At 38.5% G+C, this 16,287-nt stretch overlaps 1 protein-coding gene across 1 annotated transcript in view; it reads right to left on the minus strand.

Annotated features, from left to right (window-relative positions):
• The window catches only part of LOC124798513 (lysosomal acid glucosylceramidase-like), a 118,166-nt gene that overhangs the window by 35,755 nt on the left and 66,124 nt on the right, over window positions 1-16,287 (minus strand). The window contains exon 6 of the mRNA XM_047261956.1: window positions 2,677-2,756. Within this exon, the coding sequence (XP_047117912.1) occupies window positions 2,677-2,756 (80 nt within the window). The remainder of the gene's footprint in view (window positions 1-2,676; window positions 2,757-16,287) is intronic.

The raw sequence follows: 16,287 nt of genomic DNA on the forward strand, positions 1-16,287 counted from the left end.
AAGTTATTTTTGTCAGTCTGCTAAAGAAATTTGACATTTGCTAATTTTCTCCACAGAGGCAGTCAATTTATTTGAGATGAAGTGTTTCATTCCACACTCTTGGCTAGTTTCAGCTGTTTGCTGAACTTCAACTGCATGTTTTCATACTCTGGCACATATGGCATTATGCCATATTAAAGAACCAAACATGAGATAATACAAGAAAATTTGCATCCCAAAAACTGCACTGAAAACTTAATATCAGGTTGGGGCTTCCATTTGTCTAAAACAACCAACACACTTGCTCATAAACTTAATAGTCGCCCGAATAAATGGAGCGCTTCTGGTAATTAAGAAGTTAGTCTCCATGTACTGCTGTGTACATAAGGTCAGAGGAGTCCAAAACAAACAGAAGTTGTGTGGTGGGTGATGTGGGGATTGTTTTGCACTTTCTTTAATTCTTTTTAAACCAACCAACGCAATCGTTTTACTTTTCTCCTTTCCTGCTCCCCTTCCATCCCCATCACCTCACCCCCACCCTCCATCTAACCTCCCAACTGCACCCAGCAGACCTACCCTCTCCCCACCTCATCCCTGCACACAGCCCAGCACCACAACACTGTCCCCCACCCCTACCCTACTATAGCTCACCCTCCTTGACACAGCCTCCTCCTTACCATCCCCCAGTTGCCTCTCCCATCATTATGTACTGCTGCTGCTGCTCGTAGTGTGGCTTCAGCTGCCAGAGACTGTGGTCATGTGTGTGTGAGTTGCATTTGCATGCGTTTGTGTGTGTGTGTGTGTGTGTGTGTGTGTGTGTGTGTGTGTGTGTGTGTGTGTGTGTGTGTTCCGTCTATTTTTGAAAAAAAGGCCTTGTTGACTGAAAGCTTATTGTGTGACAGTCTTTCGTTTCATTTCATTTCATTTCATTTAATTATTGGTCCATTTGATTCATTACATACTTAAACAGTACATTGAATATAGGACAAGTCAAAATTGTGAAAGGAGGAGAAACACACACACACACACACACACACACACACACACACACACACACACACATACATCTGTGACTCAGCATCTCTGCTATATGATGAGTAGCAACTGTCCTTTCCATAATATTGTTACATTCCATCCTGGATTTTCCATTGTTTGAACTAATTAATTGTTTTTATTTCTTTCTAATAGCAATTAGCTCTACTTGTCTCTCCTCATTAGGCCTACGCAAAGCATCAAATGCATTATCATCCTCTGATGCACTATCAATGTACTGCCTCAAAATGTTTCGAGCATGCCCAATGTTGAACTGGACATGGAAATAAAAGTATTTTGTGAAACCACATTAAAAAGACATTCACATTCAAATTTGAGCCTTATTATTGAAATCCATTATAAAATTACAGTAAATAAAACATATAATACAACACTGTTTAAACCACTAAAGTTGGCAGTCTTCAGAGAACAAAAGGCACAAAATCTACAGCTTTTTGCTGACAAGGGGGTTGCTCAGTTCAGGGATGTCATGGGTGAGAAAGAAGGTGGTAATTATTGTCATGTTATGGAGTATTTTGAAGAGGCATGTTTATGCCCGACAGCATTTAGTACCAACCTAGGACAGTGTGGCTAGTATGGATTAGCATCTTTCACATAGAAGTATAGCCCATTATAGGGATGGCCATCTTCAAAAGTGGTGTTTATTTGAGTAAATGACTGTGAAATTAAATTAAAGCTTTTTGAGTTGAAGGAAGGCTGCTACTATAGTCACTATCATCAGATCATAATTACCAATAAGGCAGTGACAGCATACTTTTTCACGATTCCATACAAAGTGAACCTATAATAAAGGTGGCATGATCCAACACACTGACAATGAAACTCTTGCCTACTGTGCTAATGTTACATTACATGGTCAATAATTTTACGTATTGTCTATGTTTTCTGCTTAATTCCAAAGCTGACTTTCAGCAGGAACATGATGCACTTTTTGCAGAAATCTGTGTGAAAATCAATGTTACAGGTCATGAAAATATCAAAGAAAACTTAAAATGAAGGAAATGTTGTAACATGGAATCATTGATGATGAGAAAGTACTGTATTGAGAGAAAAGGATTTCTGTTGGGACTGGACTGACAAAAATGAACACAGAAACTGGGAAAACATAAACTTGTGGAACACAGAGATGGGGTTTTACTGTACTGTACTGTTCTAAGTGACCAACTCAGGAAAAAACAAGAATAACAAAAATTAATGTTAATAATTTACTCATATTTTTCTTCTTTTTCTCCAAGTTTCTTTGACAAGCTGTGCTGAAGAAAGTATGACAAAAGAATTCAGCTTGACATGGGCGGAAATAAAATATTAGTACAATTTAAAACTGTTTTTCATCAATAACTTTTCTGAATGTTATACTGACTTCAGTCTATTTTATCATCATCAGATATGTCTGGATAAACCTTTTCTAGACATATCTAATCATGATCAAACAGATTGAAATCTGGCATAAAATTAAAAAAAAAAAAAACCTCAGTTATCAAATATTTCTTTAAATTCTCCTATTTATAAATAAATAGATCACTGTCTTGCACTGTGATAATGTCACATTTCATTGAATTTAACTATGGTTTAGCATTGCTTTTAGATGAATATTTTTAGTGAATGATAGTATCTATTAAAGGAATGTGAATACAATAAAGATACCTCTATTATGTTTGCCATGTATTCTTCACCATTTGACCAGTCACCTAGTCTCACTCTGTTGACATTTGGGCCAACGGTAACTAGAAAGAAACAATAACAAATAATAAAAGATAGGAATGTTATGTTGATAACAAAACAATACATGGGAACCTCTTTATACAGAACAACACAAAGATTATCAGAAATACTGCAACTGAAACAGACAAAATAACTTAAGCAAAAATTCAGTAACCTTAAATAAACGAGAAAACACAAAATATGAATCAATTAATCTCCCACTATCTACAGAAAAATCCATAAAAAGTTCTGTAGCAGGGATTCTTTTATCTCCTTCAAAAAATCAGTATTTCTTAAGCCTTAAAATTGTGTGAAAATGAGTTAAAGATTTTAGTGCTATACTATGGAGCAGCAAAACTGGCAGCTGGAGAAACAGGTAAAGAACATAGCCCTCCATCTTCCCTGAAGGTTCTCCCACTCATCTTCCCACTTTAGACCTCAGTTCAAATGGTTCAAATGGCTCTGAGCACTATGGGACTCAACTGCTGTGGTCATCAGTCCCCTAGAACTTAGAACTACTTAAACCTAACTAACCTAAGGACATCACACACATCCATGCCCGAGGCAGGATTCGAACCTGCGACCGTAGCAGTCGCACGGTTCCTGACTGCGCGCCTAGAACCGCGAGACCACCGCGGCCGGCTAGACCTCAGTAATTGGAAGTCAGAAGCCTTTGGAACAAAGGGGCATGCCCTTCAAGCTGAGTCCACAAACTATGCCATCAAGCAATGAAGCAATTCTGTGTAACATATGAATGCATGATGCATTACAAGGTGCATATGAAAACTGGCAGATAACGCATTTCAATAACAATTCTATGGTCAGAAGCAAACAATGACTTATTCCTAGGAATTTATTATAATTATGGAACTATGAAGCAAGAACATTTTTGAAAACACTACATTCCTGCTCAAGAGAGCAGGGAGAGGTAACAAAGTTTAAAAGACTGAGGAAGAAAATGAATGAGAAATAAGACAGTTAATAATATTACTTGATGCTTAATTGTTCTGTTCCACATATTTAAATGTACATGAGAATTCAGTATCCAAGGGAACATTTGAAGCAATGACAATGTTTCCAATGAATCTGTCTCGTGTGCCTTCCTTCAGAAAGACATTTTCTTGCAAAATTTTGATGTGTCATGTGCACCTAACCTATTATTCTGTAGTAACATTATCATTTGCTCCCTCAGGCAAATTCTACAAGTATTCAATTGTGGATATGCAATTTTTGGATGAGGCCTTTTCTTTCCCTAACATCCATGTACACCACTGGCCATTAAAATTGCAGCACCATGAAGGCAGCATACAACAAACATCAGATTAGAATAAAATGTTTAATATTCTTGAATATGCAAATCATATGCATTTCAGGACAATCATTCAACCATATTGCTGCTGGGGCATTGGTTGGGACTCCATGACTGTCATAGAAACATGTAATCTGTGGGTTCAGAAGTGCCATACCCAGCGCCATGCAAGATAGCAGTGGTGCCATGTAGTTAATGCTTGAGAGGATAAACATATTGTTTGGGGCACAACAAATCACCAGCACAGTGACCATTTAGAGGCTTCCCTTGTGGCAACAACAGAAAGAGCGAGGATGTGCCCAACATTAACAATGGGCATTTGAGTAGCACCATAACATCTTCTCCAATGAGTCACAGTTCTAGTTACAACATCACAATGGAGATATCCATTTGTGAAAGCTCTGAGGAGAAGGAACAGTGACAGTTTATTCTTGTCATCTCTTACGGGTGTAGCACTTCATGTGATGGCATAGGGTACCACCGGGTACACAAGTTGATCACACCTGGTTAACATAGCTGGCAATTTGGACAGCAGGTGTTACATTTCTGACATACCTTTGCCTCATGGGTATTATACTTTGTGTGATTGAACAGGAAGCCACTGGGTACACAAGATGATCACCCCTGGTTAACATAGATGGCAATTTGGACAGCAGCTGTTACATCTCCGTCATGTTAAGGCCAGTGGCTATGCTGAAATTTGAGGTCTTCATGACATTATTTTTCAACAAGGTAGCACAAGATCACATGTTGGTCACACTTTCCTGAGCTACAACAATACATAGAGTGTGTGATTGTTGCCCTGGTCAGCTTGTTCTTCACATATCACAAGCACTGAAAAAATCTTATGGGTTGGTGAATGACTGGCATGCCTAATATACTGTATACATTCAATAAATAAAGTCTCCTGGTGTTGCAATTTTGTTAGTCAGCAGTGTATTTTATATTGGAATGTACTGTTTTGATAAGGAGGATGCCTCACAATCTCATGGCCCAATCCTGCTGCTAAGCTGTCAGGTTCAAATTGATTGTAAAAATGCTTATCACATCTGACTTGCGCTAGCATTTCTGCTTTTGTATAGCTGCCAGAAAAGTGAAACAGTTTTCTCTTCTAGTCATTGCATTCTGTATAATTCCTTCCTTCATTGTATATGAATCTTTTATTAAAAATTATAACTGAGATTATCCAAGAGTTTCATGTAACTATCTTGTCCATCATGTAATTAACCATAAAACCACTTTTTAAATGCATCACTATTTCTATCATCATGATTTTTGTACTGTTGATAAAGTCATATTAAAACAATACAGCATGACAGATAATAAGTGTGATTTTTTTTTTTTTTGCCAGTCAGCAGTTTCAAACTGCTATTCCCCTTTGAATTTTGCCAGATGTGATTGTTTTATGATTTTGGTGGAACCAGATCTCATTGACATAAATAACAAGAAAATTTGCTTTCCTCACATTAAGTGTTTTTCTCGGAAAAGTTGGCCTAGGTTTTACAATACAGGATCTCTCCATCAGAAAGCATCTGCAGTCTTTACTTTGTCTGTACCTGAATCCCAAAGATATCAGAATCATTCCAATCTAATGGCAGTCCACTGTGAAACAAATTTTGGTGCCTACAACAACTGCCATCTTTGCCTTGTGGGGTACTTCCCATTATCATAGAATTCCATTACTGTACCACCAACAATATCCTTCTGGAAAGTATTCAAATCTGTGACAGTTTTTCTTCCACTAACATCTTTCTTTGGAGATTCAAACTTAATTTACTGATCAGAGGTCTCCATTCACCCTGTTTCTGCCTATATTCTCTGCACTGTTTGGAGCTAAATACCACATGCCTTTGGGGACTGATGACCTTAGCTGTTTAGTCCCCCTTAAACATCCCAACAACCACCACCACCACATGCCTTTGCAGTTACCATCTGCAGTGCCAACAATACTCTGTGTCTCATGGGATTGCCTCTAAAACCTCTCTGTTTGAATGTATGTATCTTATAAATGAATTATCTTAACTCTTGAACAAAAATATTAATATCACACAATGAAAATCTCAGTTTTCTTTGTAAATATGCAACATTTCATAGAGAGAACACCTAAGTGAATGATTGGTAGCAACATAGTTTCAAAGCTGTGCCAGCAACAGCAGGTAAGAAGTGTAATGTTGCCACATACGAGGTGCTATCCAAAATTTTTGGGACTGGTGCTGCCATCTCTTGAAAACCTTACCTTTGGACTAACGGTCACCATCACCCTCGAAGTAGTTCCATTCTGCACGTATGCATCAGTCCCAGTACTTCTGCCACTGGTCAAACGTTTTCTGGAAGTCCTGATCTTTGAGGGTGTTTATCACCGCCAGCGATGCTTCTTGAATCCTCTCTAGAGTATCGAACCAATGGCCTTTCAACTTGAGTTTCAGTTTTGGGGATAGCATAAAGTTGCAAGGTGCCAAATGTGGTGAGCACAGTGGGTGGGGTACAACCGCCATGTTGTTTTTTTGCCATAAAGGTTCTGGTGAGCAAGGACGTGTGACAGGCCACATTGTCGTGGTGCAGCAGCCAGTTCCCTTGATGCCAAAGTTCAGGCCATCATCACCACACGTTTTTATGGAGACGTTGCAAAACATCACAGTAGTAAGCAAAATTCACTGTTTGATGGGGTGGGACAAATTCTTTGTGCACAGTTCCCTTGATATCAAAGAATATGATAATCATTCTCTTCACTTTGCTCTTCACCTGTCTCGCTTTTTTGGGTCTTGGAGAGACTGGGCTTTTCCACTGGGATGATTGCTGCTTTGTCTCTGGGTCATAACCATAAATCCACCTTTCATTGCTGGTGATAACCCACGCCAAGAACGTTGGATCATCAGATGCTGTCTGATGAAGGTCCGTGCACACTTCAACATGCTGTGCCTTCTGATCGGCAATCAAGATCCTTGGTACAAATGTTGTGGTGACACAATGCATGCTCGATTCATCAGTCAACATTTGTTGACATGTCACATAACCAATACCCACTCCATCCGAAAGGTCTTGAATGGTTCAATGACGGTCCGCATGAACCAGTTGTTGAAGTTTGGCAACAATGTCTGTTGTTGTGTGGCTAACGGGCCTTCCAGTGTGAGCATGATCTTCAACATCTGTACAGCCGGCCATGAACCAAGGACACCACTCAAACACATGCATAAAGCTCATGCTCTGTCTCCCAAACACTTGTTGAATCATTGCAAGGGTCGCCGTAGCACTTTTCCCAAGATTCGCACAGAGTTTGATATACACGCACTGTTCTTTTCACAGATCCATCATAAAATCACCACACACCAAACACAGAGTATTACGGAAATCATTGTGGACATGCAACATGTCCTCCCAACTGAATGCCACTCCACACACTGACTCATCAGATATGCAGCTCTCGCCACCTAGTGGTGCAAAGATCTACTACTCCTACTTCTCAGATGGCAGCAGAAGTCCCGAAAATGTTGGACTCTACCTCGTAAACCCTGTGAAAGATGGACATCTACTTAGAAGTCATTGCTTCTTACCATATGATGTGGCCTGGAAGGCAACTGTGGAAGAACTAAAATTGTGGCAACAGTGTACATTTAGAGTTGTGTACCAAATTGTACTAGGCAAAATGTGTCTCAGTTTGAGTTACAAAGTCAGTTGCCAGTTTTTCTGCACAATAGGATAATGTATTATCCCCTTAATTGTGCATGTCAGATTCTTTATGCTGTAATGGGTTTTTATTCATTAAACACATAAAGTTCTCTGATGAATCATGTTTTCTGTTTCACAGGATGGATGAATATCAGCATGTCTCTCAATAAATATTGGACAACCAATGATATTCTACAGTTTCTGGAAGAGCAAAAGGCAATGGAAGCAGTGTTCTCTGAGAAGAAACAAATCTTTCACCATGGCAGTATATGTTTATGCATGGATAGAAGTGTGTGCAACTACATAGAAGACCACAGTCAAGCTTTAAATGTAGTTTTCCACATCTTAACCCAATCAGACATCTTTGGAAAAACCGTGACTGTCATGTTTACTATGTGAATTCTCAGCAAGCTGCAAGTTGTGCTGGAGACAACAGTGGAGAAGTGTTAGCATGTGGCTGACTTACTTACATCTCCTGTATTTACTGGGTGTGTTGTAAACCACAGTTACACTCAAAATTTATAGATTAGCATAAAAAGGTGAATAGTATTGTGGAATCACATCTGAACTAAACATCATAAATGTTGCATACAGTATAAATAATTTTTTTGTATAAAACAGGGATACCAGTTCCAAACTTTGTGTAATTACGACTTTTGTTGACATAAAAGACCAGCAACTACATTTCATTATTTATTTATTTTACTGTCACTGTTGATATATATTCCTTAATGGTGACTAGCCCCATGTATCCATTCATTTTTAACCATTCCCTGCATTTTTATCATGTGTCTGTAAAATACTTTCAATGTAATATACAAAAATGTTGTTCTGTTATTACATTATATTTTTGAACTGTCTGCAGGGCACAATTGACTTCCATACACTATGTCAAGTTGACCTGGCATATAGTAGACAGTTGTGCAAAGGATAGAGAGTTTAAATTTGTATTCTAAGAACAAAACAAAATTGTGACAGGAAACTAAATAAATATTTTCAGTTTTCGTAAATTCAGAACTGTCTACAGAGTCAGACAATGATGCCAAGATGAATGGATCAACACTGGCCATTCAGAGTCATCTGGTTTCATGGTTGCACCACGAGCAGCGTGGGTGGCACATGACTTGAGAAGACCCACTGGTAGCATAGGCTAGGAGGAAAGTGAGAATATGGTTCTTGGCCACTTGCGTCTATGCATCGGAAGCTTTTGGTCACCAATGCTACTATTGCACACAATGTTATTCTCTTCGTTTGTTACTTGTTACTCAGGTTTCATTCACAAGCTACTGATGATTCTTTTGGCTTTGCATTTGCTTGTCCTTCATTTTACCTTATCAGTTCAGTGATGACTAATATTTTTACTGCTGAAGTGTAAGACCAGAGGGAGAGAGAGAGAGAGTAGGTAGACTGCACACTGACCCCTCCGCACCACCCAGCACAGTGCACCCACGGGCGCACACAGAGAATGCTGGTCAGCCTGCCTGGATGCCCTGCTAGCCTCACAGTACCTCTCACATGACTTTACAGTAACTGTTCATGTCCATCCAATTCTTTTTGGCTGCTTACTGTTTTCTCTGAATCTATCTATGGGCACTACTCCCCCTGTGTATTGCATTACTAAAGTGGCAATGAGGCTGAATTTTTTATGTCAAAGAGCTCGTACCAATGGATCAAAAGCTTTTGGGGCTCTGGCAGCATCAAATAACGCTACAGGCGCAACAGCAGGAACAGATGTCAGTTCAACAACAATTACAGCAGTAGCTGATCAAGCAGAATGCGATCCTAACTGTGTGCACACGGCCTACCCTGCCAGTTGAGCACCTGTGGGGTAACCTTCAGGATTCTTAGGCTGTGTGAAAACTTGTGTTAGGATTGTACTGCATTTTGCAAGGTTTGTGTGTGACTAATTTGTAGAATTTTTCAAAATGAGCAGCAACAATATAAGTAAGATAGGCTTGAGTGGTAGCACAGATTGTAATAACAATGAAGTGCAGCAACTTAACTCGTCAAATTCAGAGATAATTGCCAGAGGGGAAGAGGACTGTGAAGATAATACAAGCAGTATTTGTTTGCTGCTTCAGAGATATCAACAGTCAGAGACATTAAAATACCTTTTTGACCAGTTAACAACATTCTTTGGTGATAAACTGCCAGAACAAAATAAGAGTATAAATAAAAATGGGAATAGGATTAAAAGAAATAAAGGTAGACTTAACACTGGTTAATAAAAAACTTAATTGTACTGCAATATTATGAAAGGAAAGTTACTACTCACCATATAACGGAGATGCTGAGTTGCAGATAGGCACAACAAAACGACTGTTGCAAATAAGCTTTTGGCCAGAAAGGCACAAATGCAACTCACATATGACTGCAGTTTCTGGCAACTGAAGCCATTTGCCTGACACTGCAGACTGCAGTCATGTGTGTCTGAGTTGCATTTACGTGATTGTGTTTGTGCGTCAGTGTCTATCATCTTTTTTCAATGAAGGCCTTGCTGGCCAAAAGCTTATTTGTGACAGTCTTTTTGCTGTGCCTATCTGCAACTCTGCATTTCCGTTATATGGTGAGCAACAACTTTCCTTTCATAATATTTTTACATTCCATCCTGGATTTTCTATTATTTGATTAATTGTATAACTGAGAGAGTTGATAAAGTATAAGCTGAACTACGTACATTTAAACAACTGACTGATACTGAATTGGAATTAGTGGACTTGAGGGTTACTATTTTTGAGAGGAGATTAAGAGAAACTGAGGAAATGATAATTCAAGAGACAGAGAGCAATGGGCAGGATTTCAAGCATATGAATATATCTTTTATATCTAAAAACAAAGATGATGTGACTTACCAAACGAAAGTGCTGGCACATCGATAGACACACAAACAAACACAAATACACACACAAAATTCCAGCTTTCGCAACCAATGGTTGCTTCATCAGGAAAGAGGGGAGGAGAGGGAAAGACGAAAGGATGTGGGTTTTAAAGGAGAGGGTAAGGAGTCATTCCAATCCCGGGAGCAGAAAGACTTACCTTAGGGGGAAAAAAGGACGGGTATACACTTGCACACACACACATATCCATCCACACACATACAGACACAAGCAGACATATTAAAAGGCAAAGAGTTTTTGAAAAATGTAATGTTTAGCATTGAGAACATTAGTTTTGAACAGGGCTGTTTTGTGGTGAGCACATAAATGAACACATATTATTAGGTATGGATTGGACTATAAAAGGAAATGATAGTTTTAGTTGGAAAAAAATTAAATTATTGTTTGTTGAATCAAGGTCTGGTAACATTAAAGAAACAAAATTCTATATGATGTCTAATGAAAACTGTAGTAATCAGATAAGAGTAGTAGTAATTATGGATAATAGCAATTATTTTGTTGAGGATGAGGGTTCTTGTGATCATAATATTGTAAATTATTCTTATGCACACCTTATTACTGAAAAACCTAATGCAACTGAAAAGTTAATTGTAGGAGAGAAAGATGACTTATAAACATTTTTGTGGGAGTTTTGTGACATTTTTAGTGAAAATCAGGGTAGAGTGAAGGACTACCAATAAAAGTTGAAAGCAATAAATCACCATGCATTCCTTATAAAACCATGTAGAATACCTATTTGCAAATGAAAAGCAGTGAAAATGTACCTTCAGAAATTACAAACGTAGAGGACAGTAGAAAGATGCTGGGGCCAGTATAATAATCCACTGGTTGCTGTATCCAAGAGAGATGGAGGTGTCAAGCTAGTATTGGTCTCTAGGTGTTTAAACAAATTTTTAGAACAAGAGAATGATCATTTTTAGAACAAGAGAATGATCATCCAGAAAGTATGGAAGAGTTTGTGGAGAATGGGGTAGTGACAATGTGATAGCAGAATAGTGATACAGCCTAAAGATACGATTTCTAACTAGTCATTGGTAAATAAGGGTGTACATAAAGTCTGGGAACACATTCAATTATTTACTGCACAAGACCTAAACATCGTACAGATCTCATACATATTGCATTTTGAAGAGAAACTCTAAAATTTTGTTTTACAAACATTCGATATGTGAACCATGAGGGACATCAATACGGTAATCTAATTCTTGCCATACCCGTCCCAGCATAGCATCGTTGACTGTGGCAGTTGCTTCCCGTATTCTCTCCTGGTTCTCTGTTACATCATGTGGTAGAGGCGGTGTGCCCCACAGAAAAAAGTCACATGGAGTGAGATCTGGTGATCGGGGAGGCCATTTCATGAAATAGCTGTCCCTTCTGTAGCACGGTCGATCCATTGATGTGGCAGCTTGGTGTTCAAGCAACCACGATGAAAATGGGGTGGAGCCCCATCCTGCTGAAAGGCGAATGGAGAGTCCAAGTGCAATTGAGGCACCAGCTATTGCTGCAACATGTCCAAGGAGGAATATCCAGTGACACTGCTCTCAGCGAAGAAGAATGGCCCGTACAGTTTTCGGTGTGACAAGGCACAAAAAACATTTACCTTTGGGGAATCACGCTCAAATTCAGTGTGTTTGTGTGGATGCTTTGTACCCTGATTTGATAATTATGGCTGTTCACTTTCCCATTAGTGTGAAAAGTGGCTTCGTTGCTAAAAATTAGGCGATCAACAATGCCATCCCAAGTCTCATTCAATTGTTGCCGCTGCGAACAAAACTCAAAACGCTTGTCTTTGTCATTGAGCTTCTGTACTAACTCCAATTTGAATGGTTTCATAGACAGATTCTGTCACAGGACTTTCCACAGTCTCACTGGAGCCAAATTGAGTTCACAGGATGCACGACACACTGATTTCTTTGGACTCCTTATGAATGTCTCTCATATGCGCTCCACATTCACTTCACTCACACTGCAACATCCGCTTCTCTTTGCCGGGAACAAGCAATCCGCCATAACGAACTTGTTGTGCCAGTGGTAAATGGCCTTTCTTGTTGGTGGCTTCTTGGTTTTAAACATCCATTGAACAGTTGTAGCACACTTGTTTTTGTCAAACTCCAACACACAGAAAGCTCGCTCTGCACCTTAACATGCCATGTTTGTAACTAGTGCTGACTATTGGCAAATTAGCAAACTATGCTGTGGTGGAATACATGGAAATAAGCTTTCAGGGTTTCTCTTCAAAATGACATTTGTATGATATGTCGGGTTCTTGTGCAATAAATAATTAAATATCTCCCTGGTTTTTATGTACACCCTGTATTCATAACTTGTGTAATTGTTATGAGTGTACAGAGCATACTAACTCTCATTGCAGTTTAGTTATAAATCATGTAACTATGCGCAGTTGAAACTCTACTATATCAATGACTTGCGTAAATAATATTATTGATTTTTTAAAGTCTCTAGAGTGAAAATGTTAAAAATTTGAGAAAATATGATGATGACAAAGCTTATTTTACTCACAGTTAATCAAAATATGCATACTAACTCCAAACATCGCTTGTTTTATCATATAGATTTTGCTGACTTCAAGCAAAGATCAAGTTAAATGCCATATCCAAATCAGAGATACAATTTTAGTCCTTTCCTTATTATTTATCAATTTCAAACAGATATTCTTCTCTATTCCTTTTCTTTTTATCAGAATGATTATCACATATTTCCTGGATCCTTATTACCAATGCAAAAAATGTATAGTAACACCTACAGTATATCTTTCAATTGATACATTTATAAAATTATTCAAATAGCTTCAGTCTTTTGGCAAAATAATTCTAAGAAATTAATATAGTAGCAATACATGTTCTTCATGAAACAACGATATCTACATGCATCTACAGCCTTTTATCCAGTATTAGTACATTTATATAACTACACTATCAAAAATGACACAGAACAACTCAATAGTTGTAGAGAAAAATACTTCATTTATAAAGTGAGTTATTACCATTACACCTTCTATTACCTATTTAACAGAGTAACGCATTACGTGTGATGTTTCACGTACATCTGATTTATTAAAATTGATGTATTACAGTAGATTTTGCCACTGTTCTTTCATTGGAAATGTTTCTACATTCTATATGAAATATAAGTTAATAAATAACAACTTTGTCAGATTATTATATGCAAGGTATTTATGTCTTAAAAGAAAGTACCAAGCTATATTCTGAAAACATCTTTTCTTTTATTTTTTTCCTTCTTTGGGCATCAAGATTAATTAAGAGCAAATTCTATTTGCTTCAACTAAGACATTGGCAACTTTGTTTTAATTTTCCACTATTCAAAATATTATTTGATCTATATTTTTGTTTTTTTGGTCATCAGTCTACTGACTGGTATGATGCGGCCCGCCACGAATTCTTTTCCTGTGCTAACCTCTTCATCTCAGAGTAGCACTTACAACCTACGTCCTCAATTATTTGCTTGACGTGTTCCAATCTGTCTTCCTCTACAGTTTTTGCCCTCTACAGCTCCCTCTAGTACCAAGTCTTAGGAGATGTCCTATCATCCTGTCCCTTCTCCTTATCAGTGTTCTCCACATATTCCTTTCCTCTCCGATTCTGCATAGAACCTCCTCATTCCTTACCTCATCAGTCCACCTAATTTTCAACATTCGTCTATAGCACCACATCTCAAATGCTTCGATTCTCTTCTGTTCTGGTTTTCCCACAGTCCATGTTTCACTACCATACAATGCTGTACTCCAGACGTACATCCTCAGAAATTTCTTCCTCAAATTAAGGCCAGTATTTGATATTAGTAGACTTCTCTTGGCCAGAAATGCCTTCTTTGCCATAGCAAGTCTGCTTTTGATGTCCTCCTTGCTCCATCCGCCATTGGTTATTTTACTGCCTAGGTAGCAGAATTCCTTAACTTCACTGACTTCGTGACCATCAATCCTGATGTTAAGTTTCTCGCTGTTCTCATTTCTACTACTTCTCATTACCTTCGTCTTTCTCCGATTTACTCTCAAACCATACTGTGTACTCATTAGACTGTTCATTCCGTTCAGCAGATCATTTAATTCTTCTTCACTTTCACTCAGGATAGCAATGTCATCAGCGAATCGTATCATTGATATCCTTTCACCTTGTATTTTAATTCCACTCCTGAACCTTCCTTTTATTTCCATCATTGCTTCCTCGATGTACAGATTGAAGAGTAGGGGCGAAAGGCTACAGCCTTGTCTTACACCCTTCTTAATACGAGCACTTCGTTCTTGGTCGTCCACTCTTATTATTCCCTCTTGGTTGTTGTACATATTGTATATGACCCGTCTCTCCCTATAGCTTACCCCTACTTTTTTCAGAATCTCGAACAGCTTGCACCATTTTATATTGTTGAACGCTCTTTCCAGGTCGACAAATCCTATGAAAATGTCGATTTTTCTTTAGCCTTGCTTCCATTATTAGCCGTAACGTCAGAATTGCCTCTCTCGCCCCTTTACTTTTCCTAAAGCCAAACTGATCTTCACCTAGCGCATTCTCAATTTTCTTTTCCATTCTTCTGTATATTATTCTTGTAAGCAGCTTTGATGCATGAGTTGTTAAGCTGATTGTGCGATAATTCTCGCACTTGTCCGCTCTTGCCGTCTTCGGAATTGTGTGGATGATGCTTTTCCGAAAGTCAGATGGTATGTCGCCAGACTCATATATTCTACACACCAACGTGAATAGTCGTTTTGTTGCCACTTCCCCCAATGATTTTAGAAATTCTGATGGAATGTTATCTATCCCTTCTGCCTTATTTGACCGTAAGTCCTCCAAGGCTCTTTTAAATTCCGATTCTAATACTGGATCCACTATCTCTTCTAAATTGACTCCTGTTTCTTCTACTATCACACCAGACAAATCTTCACCCTCATAGAGGCTTTCAATGTATTCTTTCCACCTATCTGCTCTCTCCTCTGCATTTAACAGAGTAATTCCCATTGCACTCTTAATGTTGCCACCGTTGCTTTTAATGTCACCAAAGGTTGTTTTGACTTTCCTGTATGCTGAGCCTGTCCTTGCAACAATCATATCTTTTTCGATGTCTTCACATTTTTCCTGCAGCCATTTCGTCTTAGCTTCCCTGCACTTCCTATTTACTTCATTCCTCAGCGACTTGTATTTCTGTATTCCTGTGTTTGTACTTCCTCCTTTAATCAATCAACTGAAGTATTTCTTCTGTTACCCATGGTTTCTTCGCAGCTACCTTCTTTGTACCTATGTTTTCCTTCCCAGCTTCTGTGATGGCCCTTTTTAAAGATGTCCATTCCTCTTCAACTGTACTGCCTACTGCGCTATTTCTTATTGCTATATCTATAGCGTTAGAGAACTTCAAACGTATCTCATCATTCCTTAGTACTTCCGTATCCCACTTCTCTGCATATTGATTCTTCCTGGCTAATGTCTTGAACTTCAGCCAACTCTTCATCACTACTATATTGTGATCTGAGTCTATATCTGCTCCTGGGTACGCCTTACAGTCCAGTATCTGATTTTGGAATCTCTGTCTGACCATGATGTAATCTAATTGAAATCTTCCCGTATCTCCCGGCCTTTTCCAAGTATACCTCCTCCTCTTGTGATTCTTGAACAGGGTATTCGCTATTACTAGCTGAAACTTGTTACAGAACTC

Source organism: Schistocerca piceifrons, chromosome 5, assembly GCF_021461385.2.
Source record: "Schistocerca piceifrons isolate TAMUIC-IGC-003096 chromosome 5, iqSchPice1.1, whole genome shotgun sequence".
NCBI lineage: Eukaryota > Metazoa > Arthropoda > Insecta > Orthoptera > Acrididae > Schistocerca > Schistocerca piceifrons.